Source organism: Rana temporaria, chromosome 4 (genome assembly GCF_905171775.1).
Source record: "Rana temporaria chromosome 4, aRanTem1.1, whole genome shotgun sequence".
NCBI classification, from domain to species: domain Eukaryota; kingdom Metazoa; phylum Chordata; class Amphibia; order Anura; family Ranidae; genus Rana; species Rana temporaria.
Window position 1 is genome coordinate 334,209,703 of NC_053492.1, and position 18,880 is coordinate 334,228,582.

General features: G+C 44.6%; 1 protein-coding gene across 2 annotated transcripts in view; it reads left to right on the forward strand.

Annotated features, from left to right (window-relative positions):
• MTR (5-methyltetrahydrofolate-homocysteine methyltransferase) overlaps window positions 1-18,880 on the forward strand; it is a 1,155,773-nt gene that overhangs the window by 107,542 nt on the left and 1,029,351 nt on the right. For both annotated transcript variants that reach the window (XM_040350739.1, XM_040350741.1), the window contains exon 3: window positions 4,658-4,747. In XM_040350739.1, the coding sequence (XP_040206673.1) occupies window positions 4,658-4,747 (90 nt within the window). The remainder of the gene's footprint in view (window positions 1-4,657; window positions 4,748-18,880) is intronic.

Genomic DNA, 18,880 nt, shown 5'->3' on the forward strand with positions numbered 1-18,880 from the left:
CCGCCAGAAGGGTTGGTGACCTCAAGCTCTGACCATAAAAGAGCTTTTTTTGTTGCTCCTAGAGGATAGGGTAATCCTCAGACGGGATCCTTTTTATATTTGCCAAAAGTGACCTCAGATTTCCACAGGTTACAGGAAATTGTACTCTCCTCCTTTTTTGTCAGAACCCTAAAAATGACAAAGGAAAAGCTTAATTTATTAGACGTTAGAAGATGTCTCTTCTAGGCTACTTGGTGAGTTCAGGAGATCAAATCATTTTCTAGTTAATTTCTCTGGCCAAAAGAAGGGACTTCAAGCCTACGATAGCCAGTTGGATTGTGGATTATCGCTGTAGCTTATGAAAACCTGTTCCAGAAAATATCATTGTTTACTCAACTAGATCTCTGGCGACCTCCTGGGTAGAGAGGGCTGGCACTTTGACCGATCAAATATGCAAGGCAGCTACTTGGACTAGCCAAAATGCTTTTCTGAGGCACTACAGAGTGGAGCTGTTGTCACCTCAGGACTTGACGTTTGGCAGGAAGGTCCTACAGGTGGTGGTCCCACCCTAAGGTAGGCCTGAACTTCTTGCTCATTGTCTCGTGTGCTGTCCTGAAAGATGACTGGAGAAAAGTACCAGTTACACTTACTGGTAATTGGTTTTCTAGGAAATCTTCCAGGACGGCAGGCCTACTTACCTACCCTTTACTGTTGGTGTGTTTTATTCTCACAGAATGTACCCTCTGGCACCGGTATGGGCTTATACTTTGTCATAACTGAGGCACAGAGGGAAGGGTGGGGCCTTTTAAACTGTTTGTTTCCTGTCTGGTGGGACCCTTCATCTCAGGTGTGCTGTCCTGGAAGATTTTCTAGAAAACCTGTTACCGGTAAGTAGGGGTGCAACGGATCGTGCCCGATCCGCGATCCGAACGGGTCGACCTGTTGGGATCGGCACAGAATGCGATCCGCGGAGCGCACCGCCGCCTCGGCCTTGCTCCGGAGCGGTTGGCCATCTTGGTACACCCGGCGGCGGTGCGCGCTGACATCACCCCTCCCCTCCCTCTGCTCGTGGATCTTTTCTATTCTGCAAGAGCGCGCTGTGGCTCTGCATGCAACCGAGACCGAGTACAGTGTGAGACCGAGTACAGTGTGAGACCGAGTACAGTGTGAGACCGAGTACAGTGTGAGACCGAGTACAGTGTGAGACCGAGTACAGTGTGAGACCGAGTACAGTGTGAGACCGAGTACAGTGTGAGACCGAGTACAGTGTGAGACCGAGTACAGTGTGAGACCGAGTACAGTGTGAGACCGAGTACAGTGTGAGACCGAGTACAGTGTGAGACCGAGTACAGTGTGAGACCGAGTACAGTGTGAGACCGAGTAGTAGAGTACAGTGAGTTGATTCATGTTGGCTAATGTACAGTGGGGGAAAATGGCTATACACTTAGTGTTACTGTTTACTAGTGTGGGGGCAATGTGTTGGCTTATGTGTGTCTTGTGTGTTGTTTTTTTTTTTTTTTTACTGATCCGAAAATGATCCGATCCGTGACTCCTGATCCGAGGATCGATCCGATCCGTGAGTTTTTTATCCGTTGCACCCCTACCGGTAAGTGTAACCGGTACTTTTTGGAGTTGTCAGGGAGACAGAGGTAACCTCCTCCATATCTACTGGAGCTGCCCACTGATTACCCCTTTTTGGAACTTGGCTCGGTAGCGGCTGGCCCGTCTTTTCGAAAAGCCGGTCCCCCCGACACCAAAACCTTTTCTCCTAGGATTATCACCGCTGAAGATCCCCCCCCCCCCCCCCCACACCCTATAAAAAATATTGGGCCACATCCTCATGGCTGCATGCTGTCTCGTAGCTCTAAATTGGCAATGGTGCTCCCCTTCATCTCCTGAGGCCATGCATGCTATAATTAAGAATGTGGAGATGGAGAAAATGACCGCTAGAATACAGAACAGACTGAAGGATCACGATAAAGTATGGGAGCTGTGGCACCTTCAGGAGGACTTGCCTTGAACAGGCAGATGAGCCAATAAGATGACCTCTTACTCTTTCCTTTCCCCCCACTGAGTTCTCTAGTGACTCCTATTTTATTTTGTTCAAGTTGATATATTCTGTTGAACTATACCCTAACGCAGGGGTGGGCAATTATTTTTTCGATGGGGCCACATGAGAAACTAAAAATATTTTGGAGGGCCAGGCCAAAAGGCTAAACTCAATACTGCATAAAATCAATTGTATTTCTTTATAAAAAGCAGTAAATATCATTGTTGGACAACTGGTACGAGTACTTGTTATAGACATGGCACAGGAGGGGGACAGAGGCTGGGGACATGGCACAGGAGGGGGACAGACGCTGGGGACAGGCAGCCACTGTTTAATCAATAACAATTGATTAAACAGTGGCTGCGTGTGATGGCACAGTGGCTGCGTGTGATGGCACAGTGGCTGCGTGTGATGGCACAGTGGCTGCGTGTGATGGCACAGTGGCTGCGTTTGATGGCATGTCATAGTGGTGACAATTGATGGGCCCAGTGGCTGCCTGCATATGATGGGCACAGTGAGGCTTCATTTTTTTTGTTTGTTTATTCGTCTGCGCCCCCCCCCCCCCCCAAAAAAAAAAAATTTGAGCACCAGCCGCAGGCCACTGGACAAACTAATGCAGACAGACAGTGCACAGTACCATGAGGAAGTAAAAGCTGCCCAGGCCCCCAGCACACATGCCACAGCTATACTTACTTTTCTTTCAGTGTCTGAGAGGCTGGCTCACACTGTCAGTCAGGTCGGTGGTCGGCCACACTCGGCACAGTCAGCACTGCAGCTCTCTCACCTCCTTGTCCACTCCTCAGCCCTCAACCCCACACTTCCCTGAGTTCCCTCACGCTGTGGACTCGAGATGGGCGGACGCAATTTGCAATTAGGCGCGGAGGCGCGCTGTGAATGCTGGGGCGGCCGCGGCGTCCTCGGCTCCTCCTCCTGATGTCCTGATCACTCTGCTTGCTAGGTGCCGTTCGTTTGAACAGCTGTTTTCCCCGCTGCGCATACACTCCCCCTTGGACGGATCTGTCCAATCGCGAGCAAGGGGGAGTGTCTATGTGACTCCCCCTTGCTCGCGATTGGACAGATCCGTCCAAGGGGGAGTGTTTATGCGCGGCGGGGAAAACAGCTGTTCAAACGAACGCTGTCTGTAATGTTCCCCGCCGCGGTGATTAACGTGGCAGCTGCGGCGGCGGCGATGTCTCGGCGGCGGGGGGGCCGGATTAAAAGGTCCGCCGGGCCGTAGTTTGCCCAGGTCTGCCCTAACGCATACACAGCGATTTGCTAGTGTCAGATGTGTAACTACTATTGTCTTTAACCATTTAAGGACCCCTTCACGCCGATATGTCGGCAGAATGGCACGGCTGGGCACATCCACCTACATGTACGTGGCTCTTTAAGCCCAGCCGTGGGGTCGCGGACGCGCGCCTGCGACCCGGAGCTTCGTGACCTGATCACCGCTTGAGTCCCGCGATCGGTCCCCGGAGCTGAAGAACGGGGAGAGCTGTATGTAAACAGCTTCCCGGTTCTTCGCTGGCGGCGTCATCGATCGTGTGATCCTTTTTATAGGGATACACAATCGATGACGTCACACCTACAGCCACACCCCCCTACAGTTGTAAACATATTAGGTCACACACAACCCCTTCAGCGCCCCTTTGTGGTTAACTCCCAAACTGCAATTGTCATTTTCACAGTAAACAATGCATTTTAAATGCATTTTTTGCTGTGAAAATGACATTGGTCCCAAAAATGTGTCAAAATTGTCCGAAGTGTCCACCATAATGTCGCAGTCACGAAAAAAATCGATCGCCGCCATTAGTAGTAAAAAATAAATAAAAAAATGCAATAAAACTATCCCCTATTTTGTAAACGCTATAAATTTTGTGCAAACCAACCGATGAACGCTTATTGTGGATTTTTTTAATTTTTTTTACCAAAAATAGGTAGAATACGTATCAGCCTAAACTGAGGAAAAATATTTTTTTTTTTTTTTGGGGGGGATATTTATTATAGCAACAATTAAAGATTGCATTTTTTTTCAAAATTGTTGCTCTATTTTTGTTTATAGCGCAAAAAATAAAAACCGCAGAGGTGATCAAATACCACCAAAAGAAAGCTCTATTTGTGGGGAAAAAAAGGACGCCAATTTTGTTTGGGAGCCACGTCGCACGACCGCACAGTTGTCAAAGCGACACAGTGCCGAATCGCAAAACCTGGCCGGGTCCTTTTAGCTGCCTAAAGGCCCGGGTCTTAAGTGGTTAAGTAACCTACTTAATGCTATGAGTGATTGTAACAGAACAGACCTGTAACCTTACGCTTATGTATCCTTGTATTGTGATACAAACAACAATAACAATTTTTTATTTGTGTGTGTGTATATGAGTGTGTGTTACAGTTTGTAGAGTAAGTTTCACACAGAATACATAATATACACCAATTTGAGTTTTTACTAAAGAAATATAATGGAATACATTTTGGCCTAAATGAAAAGATTTATTTGCAGATTTTTTTTTTTACAACACAAAATTAATGCAGCCACTATATTTAAAAACGTTATCCTGCTTTCTGTGAGCTGCACTGAAAACGAAAATATTTTTTCTCATTTCTTAATGATTTTGTTTTGTTTATTTACAGGAATATTTGCTAAGTGGAGCAGATATAGTTGAAACCAACACTTTCAGCAGTACCAGTATTGCCCAGGCGGACTATGGTCTGGAACATATGGTGAGACCCTTACCATTGCAATTAGATGCTTTACCTGTTAAAGTGCCCAGTGCTATACATAATCCATTATTCAACACAATTTAAAGTGTTTGTTACACCAACATTTCATATTCCTGATATGTGCCTGCTGTACCATGAACTTGTATGAAAAACTTAACTGTTCTTTGTATTGCTCCTTTTGTGAAATCCCTGGTGTTCCTGCTAGTCCCTCTGCTTTCCTAGTTAAAACTGCCCACACTAAGCAGGAAAGCACACTGGTCAGTTCTTTAGCTGTGCTGGTAACCCAGCCTGCTCTCCTCCAATGATCAGACTTATCCTGACACACTCCCACTTTACAGCCTTTCACTGTGTGCTGCTGCTTCTCCATCCAGCTCTTATACAGCTGAGAACATGGCTCATGTGATAACTCATAAAAAAGGTAAATTTATTTGTAATATCTATAAAAAAAAAAATGTTTTGCCTTTTTTCATTTCTATTATAAACTGAATGGGTTGTTTCACAAGGTGAGGGTTTACATGCATGTTAACACAGCAATAGATAATGACTATAAAAAAATCAATAGTGTCATATTTAAAATTTTGGCAGTAATCAAGATGAAAAGAATAAGACCTCATTCACACTTGTGCGACTTGTTGGGTGACTTTAGACCCCAAAGACAGATGGTAAGAGACACACCATGTTTCCCAATGATAACCGTTCATAACTGTGTGACTTCAAATTAGTAACTGCATTACTGTGGTCCGACTTTAATGCGACTTGAGGTCCATAGCTCTCAATGAAAACCAAGTCACACCTGCATTATACGTCTGTTATTTGGGTAGGATTGTCTGCGACTTGTGAATGGGTCCCTCTAAAACACAAACCAGACTGTCATCCAAACATTCAGCCCAGTAGGAAGGGTGAGCGAGCTCCTGAACCATACCAGGTTGCGCCCCCTCAACATGGGGTGGGGGGGGGGGGTGGGCTCTGCCGTCAGAATTTCAAGGCCAATTCTGACATATCTATCCTACGTATAAAAATCATTTTTTTAAAAAACTATTTTTTGCTAGAATATTGCATTATATATGTTTTTTCTCTTTCGTTCATGGATGGACACAGCTCCAAATCTTGACAGTAGGGTTATGTCCCGTCTATCAGAGGACTAGGCAGACATGTTAAACATGTAATGCCCTCTGGTCATAACCCCTCACTCTGCAGTCAGCAGCTCAGTTTTTTCCTGCAAAGCATAGGACTGGCTCCCTGGGGGCCCATTGGCCCTTGGAGAAGTTTTTTTTTTTTTTTTTTTCGCTTATCGTCCATGGACTGACACAGCTCCTTTAATCTTGACAAGTGGGTTATGTTCCCTGTTTACAGGTGAGGACTAAACAAAGAAAATAAGTGTAGCCCTAAAAATTTAATAAAGACTAAGTGAATAAGTCTTGTAACAAGTAGAGTGAAAACACCATAGGTGCTCACATCCACTAAACACAGTGCAAATTATGTTGATCAAAGTCCGTGAAGAAAACCAAACCAAAACAATCCAACTGAAAGTGACTGTGTAATCAGAAATTTGATAGAAGGTCCACCACCAGGTAATAATAAGGCTTACCAGAGGGATCGGAACCAAGTAAGTATACACTTATCATGTCGATCAAGCATATAGGGTACTGATCTCCAGAATCCAAATCGACTCCAATGCTGCACAGGTCAATGAAACTCTTAAGGCACTCTTATGGAGGATACTCAATATGGAACCATTCTGTAGGAAGCCAGCCAGATGGTATCAATGGACACTTCCAATAATAAACATTCCAGGCAGCTCAGGGTATAAAGGACAGAAAGAAAAACAAGGGTGCACATAGCGTGATTCCGTAAAAAAAAAAGTTTTACTTTGCAGTATTTAAAAAAATGTACACATACATTTTAGGTGAACATAACAAGCACTTAAAACCAATCTAGCAGTGGGGTCAATGTTTCTGACGCGTTTTGTTCTCATGAACGTCATCCGGGGTATTGACCCACTGCTAAATGAACCCTTATATATAAAAATAAACCCCCATATCTCAATTATGGCTCCAATGAGGGAAGTTTGAAAATAAATCGCTACTTCCGGGTTAAGTTAAAGATGGCGTCGTCGGCGTGCGCTCCAGGACTTTCCATGAAGAAGAGGCTGGGACGCAACACCATCGACATGATGCTACTCATGCTAGGCTAGATCCGCCTGCGGACGTGCACGCAAGGTTACCAACCAAGCCTCGTTGTCACTCCGGTATCCCAATGGCTGGTCAAACCGGAACTAGAGACACCTAGCGGGCACTCGTAGGAGAGAGAGCCAAATAGACCGGAAACTAATATCCTTAGCCTCTATCAAAGGTTGACATGTAAAAAATAGAAAATCCTACTAAAAATTTGTCGTGTATGAAAATTTAAACCAAATAAAATAAATAAAAGGAGGAAATAACTCACGGGCAATAATATTAAACATTGCCAATAAAAATCATATGCATAGGCGATCATGCCCGAAAAATGGAGCAGATATGCCAAAACGGAAATAAATAGTTACTAAATGTGGAAGTAAACGAGTACTTAAAATTGATTGACCAAGCATTAACTCGAAGATGCACCAATTACTAAAAAATGCTCCAATTATTAAAAGACAAATGTCCAATTGGCCTGTCCTAAAGGAGCCATAATTGAGTGTAAGAAGTACAGATAAATTATGACTGATGAATGCATTTATGTCCCACTCGACATTAAGACCGTGTGGGACATAGGTTTTTAGTTCATTAATCCAATAGGCTTCCAACTTGGATACCTCTCTCGTTCTAGCTCCTCCCCTCCATGGTGGCACGTACCTATCAATGATTAAGAACTGTGTGCCCCTCGGGTTGCGGTCATGGCATTCTCGGTAATGTCTAGGTACAGTATGTTTAGTACCACCACCAAAAATTTGCTGACATGTTCACCCACCGTACGGAAAAGGCCCGTATAGTACGACCCACATATTGTTTTCCGCACGGCCAGGTGATGAGATATATACAATGTGCGTGGTTGCACATCTCCAAAAGGATTAAATAGTAGACATGACCTGTACTGCTGGACTGAAACTCCAGAGACTTAAGTCTCCTACATGTATTGTGTTGACATACAGTGCAGTTTTTACAGGGAAAGTAGCCTTTCATATCCTGAAAAAATACAGGACGAACTGGGGGGTCGATGACATAGGGGCAATGCTGTTCCTTAACGATGGTGCTCCCTTAAAAATTACTTTGGCTCGTTCATGCAGATTGGGGCCAAGGACCTTATAATTTTTAAGTATGCTCCAATGTCTATCAATAATGGTTTTTACATCCTTATGCTGATTAGAATATGAAGTGAGCATAGAGAGTTTTAAATGATTCATCAGACTCACATGGAGCCCTGTCAGCCAACAGGGAACCGCGATCAGTTAGTGCTACTTTCTTTAACTCCAAATCAACTGATGTTGCATCATATCCTTTCTCAACGAATCTCTGTTTAAGTACTGACGCCTGTGAAAAATAGGCCTCAATATTGGTACAATTCTACGTAGGCGCAGGAATTGGCTACGAGGGACTGAGTTAAGCCAGGATTTATGATGGCAACTATCAGTAGGAATAAAACTATTCCTATCCGTAGCCTTAAAGTGCGTCTGAAATTTTAACTGCCGGGATTCTTGTTCAATCTCAAGATCCAAGAAATTAACCTTGGTAGGACTACAGTCGAAGGAAAATGAAATGCCACGATCGTTATTGTTTAGGGCGGAAAAAAACTCGTCCAATGATTTGGACGAGCCATGCCAGTGGCGGACGACGTCGTCTATATATCTAGCCCATAGGGCTAGGGAGGGACTCCTCTCCAAATAGACGACGTCCTCCTCCCACTTGGCCATAAACAAATTGGCGAGACTGGGGGTGAAATTAGCCCCCATGGCAACGCCACGTTTCTGTAGGAAAAATTTCTGGTCGAACCAGAAATAATTGTGAGTAGTAGCAAATTCCAATAATTCAATGAACAGTTTTTGCACATCTGTGATGGGAGTGCTCTTGATCCAAAAAATGTGTAACAGCTTCCACCCCTAATTGCTGAGGGATGCAAGTATACAGCGATGCCACGTCCCAAGTTGCAAGTAGATAATCTCCCTTTATATCAATACCCTCCAAGTTTAATAGTGGAAGTGGTGTCTTTAAGATAAGACGGGGTGAGCTTAACTAAGGGTTGTAAAAAAAAAAGTCTATGTAGCGACCAATTCGGGAAGTGATCGAATCAATCGCTTACAATGGGTCCTAGCAATTTATTGTATTTTAATTAGTGCGGTGAATGTATATACACAATGTATCATTTTAATTTGTCACTACAGGTGAGGACTAGGCAGAGACATGTTGGATAATTAAATACATGTTACATTAACAGAGTTGAACAGCCCTGCCCAGGGGGCCGTCCCTCCAGACATAACCCTCCTCACTGCAGCATGCAGCCTCAGTTTCGTTCTGCCTAGCAAGGAGGACGACGTATGGCTCCCTTTTGGGCCCAGCGCCCTGAGGAGAATTTTTTATTTAACTTTTTCTTGTATCTTCTTTCGGTTTATTTCTCTCTGGGGGGGGGGGGGAATTATGCAATAGAAGGGTTAGAAGGATAGTCAAATCATAAGGACATAATTTAGGACATAATTTAGGATAGAATTGAAAAAATATATATGTGTTTAAAGATGAAGCAGAAATAGGAGATGGGAGAAATATTAAAATGTGTTTTAAGAATAAAATAAGCAGAATGTATGCATAAGATGGTTTATTTGTAAAGATGTATTATGACTATCCTTGTGAAAAGGGAAAAAATAAAGCTTCTTTCAACTATCAGCTGAGAGACATGCTGGATAATATAGATCCTTGTAGTCTACTCAGTCCGACCAGCAAGCGTAGGCACACCTTTGCAAAGAGGCTGGGTCTGCCACGCCATACCCCATGACTCCTGGGGCGGCCGGTGAGTTTTGCTCTGAGGTCCACATATGACTGGGTGTACAATTCGGTGGGTTGGTACGGCTGGGGTTCGGGGGTCCTCTTCTCCTCCCTTCCCCTTTTTCCCTTGCTGCATTGCTAACATTGCCGCTGTTTTTTTTTTTTTTTTTCTTTTTTGTATGGGGCTTTCCTGTGAGGGTTTTTTCACTGTTAAAAAGCCCTAGTAGGCTTTTCCTGTTTAAACGTGGCATTTTGCCGCCATTTGGGAGTTTTTTTTTTATTTCATTGAAAACTCCCATTGGCGGCCATTTTGTCATAGCCGCACTATGGCACAGCTTACATTGCGGTCGGCCATTATCCTGTGGCGGCGTTCTGAATGCTCAGCGGCCATCTTGGAGGAGTCCTGACCCCTAGTGCTGTATACTGCGCACACAGGTCCCTGCAGATGCTGCACAATTGCCTCACGGTTCTTTTCCTCTCACACGCTGTGTGGTCAGAGCGGACAGCAGCGATGGGCAGTCTCCTCCTGAGGTGAGTCCCCTGGGTACCCCTGGTCAGCGCAGCAAGTGGATGAGAGGCTCTAGGAGCTTCTGTTTATTTGTAAGGACAGGTGTGCATAAATATTATTTGGAGTCAGTATCTGGGTCCTTCCCCAACATGCTGGTGGTGGCAGCAGGTGTTGGCACCTGGAATTCCCACAGAGGTTTTATGGTTAGTCCTGGACACGTTTGTGCCAGGGTGGGGGTGGACTGCAGACGGGCAGTAAAAGAGTGCCCCCTTCCCCTGTTATCCCCTGGGCAATGCTCTGTTAATGAGCCATGGACCCAGGTACCTGGGTAGTGTGAAAAAAAAAAAAAGCAGGATAAGGCATTTATGGGTGCGCTTCTCACTGCTACAAGGGACTCTCTTAAGCTGGATAGTGCAGCTGGGTTTCCGTCGAGGGCTCGGTCTCCCTCTGTGCCCTTACATGTGGAAGAAAAATATATTTTAAATATATTTAAAAAAAACATTCGTAATCTATTTTTCCAAAATATATTGACATATTTGAAATACTATTTTTGGCCATATTCAATATATTTCAAAAATATATTTCAATATTATTGAATATATTTGGGAAATATATGTTGGAATGCATTGTGAAGTATGTTGCAAATATATTCATAAATATATGTTAAATGTGCTTCTGAATGCATTTAGCAATATATTTATACAACCATAAATATATTACAATGTGCATTTTGGAATGCATTGTGAATATATTCAGGAATATATTGCTAAATGCATTCAGAAGTACATTTCACATATATTTCTGAATACATTCACAATGCATTCCAAAATGCACTTTGCAATATATTTATAGCTGCAAAAATATATTGCAAAGTGCATTTTGGAATGCATTGTGAATGTATTCAGAAATATATGTGAAATGTACTTCTGAATGCATTTAGCAATATATTCCTGGATATATTCACAATGCATTCCAAAATGCACATCGTAATATATTTATAGCTGCAAAAATATATTGCTAAATGCATTCAGAAGTACATTTATTAATATATTTGCATTTCAAAATATATTTAAAATTATATTCAATATTCTATTAACAAATATATTGAAATATATTTTTTAAATATATTGAATATGGCCAAAATTGTAGTATTTCAAATATACGTCAATCTATTTAGGGAAAAATATATTAATGTGTTTTTTTTTAAATATATTTTAAATATAAATGTAAACCTGTACTTCTGAATGCAAAATAAAAAAAAATACATTCCTATTACATTCTGAAATGCTGTGCATTTATATATTGTAGGCCTATAAAACCAGCAAACATTTGGGGGGAAAAAACAATAACACAGTACAATACACACAACTTTATTATCATGTAAATATACAAAAACTACAACACAGAGAATAGAAAGTGGTGGTAAATGACATTAATGACATAAGTTTATTTGTGGTATTCTGATGAGGTTCCTGATGTTTCCCTTCAGGTGATATTTCAACGCCGCAATTTTTCTCGTAACAGCATCACTGACCACACCTTTTGAAGTCCCAGGAAACTTTGTCAAAGTAGCAGCTTTAAAAAGCAAATGGAAAATATTAGACCTATTAGATTTTCCCTGTGAATCAAAAGCCATAGAAGACCCTTTTCACACTGCAGCGCTGCTAAAGCTCCGGCCGTTTTTGCAGTGTTTTGTTTTTAAGGTGTTTTTTTTTTTTTTTAAGGGAAAAAGTCCAGTTTTTAATGCGCTTTTAAGGTGCTTTGGAAGCGCTGCCCATGAATTTCAATAGGCAGGTGTGTTTTAGGAGCACTATTTATAGCGCTCCCAACCCGCCCCAGATGCTGTTTGCAGGACTTTTTCTAATGTTCTGCAAGCTCATCGCCCCAGTGTGAAAGTACTTATTGCACTGAAAGGGATGCAGTTTTATGAGCTTTTTAGAGGCCATTTCTAGCGCTAAAACGCCTGAAAACTGCCTCAGTGTGAAAGGAGTCTAAAAGATGCAGCTGAGTAAATAAAACTAACAAAATTAAGCATGTATAAAAACATGAAAATATTGTAGACTTGTCAAAAATCAGTATAAAAATCAACATCTTGCCTACAACTTGCCTTATTGGTTCAGACTACTACCAGACTGAGCAAGATATTTAATTTTGACACAACAGTCAAATTGGCTTACAGTCTACATGTCAAAGCTGATGTTTTCATAGGGTCTAACTGTACCCGCTTCTCCATCTGTCAGCCACTTGGAGGCACTTAAAAGTTACTTTTTATTGAAGTGGTTGTAGTGGTTGTTAAGGTACAAGGGTTTTTACCTTCATGTATTCTATTCATCTATTCAAACTTCTGTGTGCAGCAGCCCCCCTATACTTACATGAGTCCCCTCTCGACCCAGCGATGTCCACGAGAGCCTTGTCTCTCCAGGGACTTGCACTGCTGATTGGCTTTCTGTAGCGGTGGGAGCTATTGGCTCCCGGTGCTTTCAATCACAGCCAGTGAGCTAATTAGGAGATGGGGCCAAGGCAAGGCTCAGTGTGTGATTGGACACACACAGCTCTGGTTCAGGAGCACCGGCATGGGACCTGAGAAGAGAAGGATCTGAGCTGCTCTGTACAAAAACCCTTACACAGAGCAGGTAAATAGGAGTAGGACATGTTTGATATTTTAAAAAAATAACGTTTTAATGTTTCGGTACCAAAAGAAAACCTACCTGTTTAGGCCTTGAGTACGATACTTGACAAGGAGATGAGCTCAAGTCTTCAGATGGGACAGAAGGTGATGCACACGACACGATGCACCCACACAGGATGAACTTCCACAATCATTCTTCAGTGCCATTAGCTGCACTCTTGTGGTTTTCAAAGTATCCATTACGCCAGGCAACTCTATGGAAATGCATAAACTTTTTAAGTAACATAATGGCCTATTTTCTCACTATATCCATTCTTTTCATTTGTTAGAAATTGATGACTTGTGGAAAAATGTACTTTTACATGATTAGCAATCTGCTGCTGACCCCCCCCCCCCCTCCCCCCACTAGATCAAAAATATTCCAGGAGGGTTTCTCCCAAGGTAAAAGTAAGGATGTTCCACAAAACAAAAATCCTACTTGTGTATGTAGTTACCGTATTTATCGGCGTATACCGCGCACTATTTTGCCCTGAAAATCAGGGCAAAATCGTGGGTGCGCGATATACGCCGATACCCGCTTTACCGCCACGAGTTTGAATACTGCGCCGACATATACCGAGCGCAGTACACGTGTATCTTCGGGCAGTCTCGGCGCCTCTCACGCTGACGTCCTGAGCGTACAGGATGTCTGCGCGAGAGTTGCCGAGCCTGCCTGACGATACACGAGTGTACTGCGCTCGGTATATGTCGGCGCAGTATTCAAACTCGGCGCGGGAAACGAGCGGGGAGGACGCCGGACCCGACGAAGAGGACCCCCGAAGCCGCAGAAGGACGCCGGACCCGACGAAGAGGACACCCGAAGCCGCAGACTGACGCCGGACCCGACGATGGACGCCGCACAAGACACCAAAACCAAGTACAACAAAAACTTTTTTTCCACAGGATTCACGGGAACTTTAGGGGTGCGCGGTATACGCGGGAGCGCGTTATACCGCGATAAATACGGTACCTCAGTGCACTCGCTGATACTATAATGAATGTAGTACAGTAAACTCCGTTACCCGACGATCCATATTGGTACTGTTGTTTCTGGTTGCTTGAGAGCTAATAGTAACTCTCAAGCATCCAACTCCCATGGCACCCTGCCCCCCTCCCACTTGGCAGCTAAAGGGGGTAGGGATTGGGGGCAGGGTTTTACCACCCCCCAAATTCAAATTTGAATGAGCCTATATATTGCCAAATGCAACTAAGGGCTCAGTCACAAGTGCGGTATGCAATGCTCCAATGCGCCTCTGAGAAATTCTGCAAGGTGGCGAGGAGGAAAAATGTTAACACCAATAATTGCAGTGAAAGGCACACGATTGCAGTGCAAAAAATACCTGTAGAATGAAAGGAGAAATGATTGGTCAAACAGAAAATAAAGATAAAAAAAAAAAAAAAATTACAAAGGCAGCCGCACTGGTGGAATAACACACAATAAATAAATAAAAAATGAAAAGACTGCGCCAATATAAAAAATTCAATGAAAATTTAAATTGAAAAATTTCACCAATACCAATTCACATTGAAAGATTGGCATCCAGGGGCTGATATGCCAAAAACGGTGCACAACAATTGACCAAAACTAAAAATCAGAGTGCACGGAAAAATTTGTATATAAATTCACGAAACGAATGTCCAATTTTATATGTATAAACAATGAGAGGTTAATACGCCTAATCGGTGATCCCAAAATTGTATGCCAACAGCACACAATTGGCATACCAGACCTCAAAAGTTTTTAATGATATCGCCACAAAACTCAAACACCGATGACCTAATGAATAATGATGCAGATATATACAGTGCCAGTTAAATGTGGTGATATAAAAAAAGGGAAGGTGCCCACCACCGTAATTAAGCTGTCCGCTTACCAAAGGCAAGTTGTCTCAGTAGTTTTTCTTCTTCCAAGTGCTTATTCCGGTTTTCCATTCACCAGCTGTCAGTCTTGGTCAGGTGCTTTGACAGCGGCTGGCGGCCCATCTGTCAGAATCCCCCCCACAGACATCGCTAACCTTCTGCACAATTTATTTGATGGCAGCTGAATGTAAACAGCAGGTAGTGGGGGAACCATAGCCAGACTGCTATTGGCTTTTTTATATTTTAAAATTAGGCTGACTATTGCGCCTCCTTCCCACTGCCTGTTGTCAATCAGCAGAGGAAGACCTGAAGAATGTTCTCCTTCAAATCCTCTCCTTTGCTGATTGACAACAGACAGTGGGCGGGTGCAATAGCCCACTAGCTATTGGCTACTGCAATTTAAAATGGTCAATAGCAACCTGGCTATTGATTACCCTGCTATCTGCTCTTTTTTTTTTTCCCTGTATTCTGACAGTGGCCAGTGACTATTAGCAGGGCCGTCTTATCCACCGGGCACACCTGGGCATAGCCCAGGGGCCTCAGATGCACAAGGGGCCCAATCAGGGCTGGTCAGATGTACAGCGAATCTTCTGGCAGTGCTAGGGTGGAATTGTATGCTGCACTGCACACTGATTAAGTTCCAGAAACGTTAGAAGCAGTGCAGCATGAGGGTCTGGCATGTTATGGGACAGTCCACCCCCCTCCCCACAGGTGCTGTTGGAACAAGCCGCTGAGTGGAGGAGGCAGGTCATCTGCTAAGGGGCCGTTCTCTTGCTCAGAATGACACTGCCTCCCAACTCCCTCCTGTCCTTATTCGTGCACCTTCACAATCGAGCCCCGCCCCCTCCGCGATTAGGCTCCGCGGTCAGGTCCCGCCCCCTCCGCGAGCTGGTCTCCTCGCCCCGCTTCACTGATCTCCTGGTCTCCTCGCCCCGCGCCCAGAGGCGATTCAGTTCGCATGAGTTGCACTATACAAGTCCATTCATTCATTCACTGATCTCTCTTGGCCTCGTTTTCCCCTCCCTCCCCCACCTGTCCTCAGTAATAACGGGGCTTCTATTAAAAGGGAGGGGGATTGATACTTCCCTGGATTCCCCCTGGAGTGGCAGGAGCCAGCATGTGGGAGGGGTAAGTTCTGACCATGCTGGGACTTGTAGTGTGCAGGCAGCATAGTGCTGGGCCCATGCTCCAGGGGCCCATTCCACCTCCCTGTCACATTATGTCAGGGGTGCTCAGCCGCTGGCCTGTGGGCCACATGTGGGTATGGCTGGTTGGCTGTCCCCCCTGCCTAGAGGGCAGCAGCCGCCAGCCATGCCCACCCTAGAGGGCAGCAGCCGCCAGCCATGCCCACCCTAGAGGGCAGCCGCCAGCCATGCCCACCCTAGAGGGCAGCCGCCAGCCATGCCCACCCTAGAGGGCAGCCGCCAGCCATGCCCACCCTAGAGGGCAGCCGCCAGCCATGCCCACCCTAGAGGGCAGCCGCCAGCCATGCCCACCCTAGAGGGCAGCCGCAGCCGCCAGCCATGCCCACCATCCCCGCCCTGGAGGACAGCAGCAGCTTCCAGCCGCCAGCTTTCCCCGCCCTGGAGGACAGCAGCAGCTTCCAGCCGCCAGCTTTCCCCGCCCTGGAGGACAGCAGCAGCTTCCAGCCGCCAGCTTTCCCCGCCCTGGAGGACAGCAGCAGCTTCCAGCCGCCAGCTTTCCCCGCCCTGGAGGACAGCAGCAGCTTCCAGCCGCCAGCTATCCCCGCCCTGGAGGACAGCAGCAGCTTCCAGCCGCCAGCTATCCCCGCCCTGGAGGACAGCAGCAGCTTCCAGCCGCCAGCCATACCCACCCTGGAGGACAGCAGCAGCAGATTTTTCATAAGGAGCCAGACAAGCAGGAAGTGTGGAGATCACAGCAGAATTACAGCAACTTCAAAGCAAAAACGAACAATGAGGACATGAAACCAGTACTGCAGTAAGGTAAAGGAAGCTATTTAGCTAAAAAAAAATGTTTTCCTTTAGTGATCCTTTAACTCATGCACCAAACTTTCACAATTCTAATATTTGATAGAAGACATACCTTTGATCCAGGAGAATACAGAGAGCATCTCCACCATGCCATGCTTTCCTTTTCAGAGGCCTTACCAGAAACAGAAAGTGAGAGGTGAAAGTTCACCCCTCTAGTTCCCACTGCTCACTTCCTGTAACAGACCTCCTGTATTATGATTGCAGTGTCTGCTTGAAGAGTTTTTCCCAGGGCTGGATTTACATATTCGAAGAGTGAAGGCACAGAAATCGGACCCACATCCCGAAAAAAGAATGAGAAAAAAGAAATGAGAAAAATATTTATACATGTAAGTAAGTGATGGGTGATTATATATATATATATATATATATATATATATATATATATATATATATATATATATATATATATATATATATATATATATATATATATATATATATATATATATGAACAGGGACAGAGGGTCAGCTTGTTGAAACACCAACTGGTGATGTAAACAGTGGTGTCCACTGATGCAAGGTGCACACAGACATGGAGTTTGAAAAAACTTTGTATCCAAGCAAGTCATGCAAGTCAGATGCCCCAGTTGAAGTCCACTTGGACGAAACGCGTCGGGCCTGCTATACCTGCACCCCATATTGCTTTTACTCTCTTTTTATACTGAAGTGATCACTTTTATGTTTTTGGTTTTATTACAATAAAACCTATCCTCTTTTACCTGCACCATCCGGAGCATTGTTTTCTTTCTTCCCTGCATGACTTGCTTGGATACAAAGTTTTTTCAAACTCCATGTCTGTGTGCACCTTGCATCAGTGGACACCACTGTTTACATCACCAGTTGGTGTTTCAACAAGCTGACCCTCTGTCCCTGTTCACGAATTGGAGTTGGAGCAAGTACACCTACGGTGAGGTTCCAGTCCAGGCTCACAGCCATCCATCAGGATACCCCGTGGTGAGCCATCGTCCAGCCGAGCAGAGTCGAGTGGAGTCGTTACATGCGTTTATGATCTGTTGTCGCTGACAAGCAGATCCACAGAATCTGGTAAGAGTATTCCATCTACTCCTGATTTTATCGTGCAGAAAGTTTTTCCAATGATGAGGATGTGGTCATACACCCCCTATTGATGGACTTTTTGTCTCTGTGTTTTCCTTTGTGTTTGATGTTTCAAATGGACACTCACAGGTCACTGTGTTCTCATCACATTGACGCATAATTTGCATTTTGTAAAATAATTTTTTAGCGCTGCATATTTTTTCACTAATATATATATATATATATATATATATATAATATACATATATATATATATATATATATATATATATATATATATATACACATACATACATACATACATACATACATACATACATACATACATACACCTTCATTCTGCTATGTGTGTATATATGTAGCGCTACCCCCTCAGGAGCCGCTGGTTGTTGTTGGGATCGGCATATTAAGTTACCTCTCAGTGTTGTCTAGGGGTGTAGTTGATGAGTAGAGTAGTGAGCGAATGTCCAGTCAATCAAAGAAGGTTTTCAAATGCTTTGTTTTCAGCCCAACATAGCCAACATCAACATGAGATGGGGAGAAAAGGTTGATGAAGCGAAAGAACTTTGCGGTATCAGGCCTGGATATGAAATGAGCAATCCTACTCTCAACAGCACAGTAGTAGTTACAGTTCAACGCCACTCTAGCCAGAGTGGGTGAAGTGCCCCCGGACAGACTTCTGCCACGAGCCTGACAGCCGAAGTGTCACTTTAGATTGCTGGGAGGAACAGGCCACTGTCACAGGCCTAGTACTTTACTTGAACCAAACGGATTGGGCGAATCCTCCCAGTAAATTAGGTCAGGGTCACCGGGTGACAGTTGAAGTGTACCTGTCAATGTCCCGGTCACCAGATCCCCAATGGTTCGTCCAAGCCCTGTTGGACAACCTGCCTCCGAGTTCTCCTCAAAACGACCCCCCCCCCCCCCCCCCCCCAATCGAGCGGCATCCAGCCTGGGATCTACTCAGTAGAGCTGGTGACCTAGCAAGTCACCGGGGCCCCTCAAGCAACATGGAACTCTGCGTAGCGTGCGACCCCAGCCTGGTAGGCCATCGCCGGGGTCCGTTGGATGCGCACA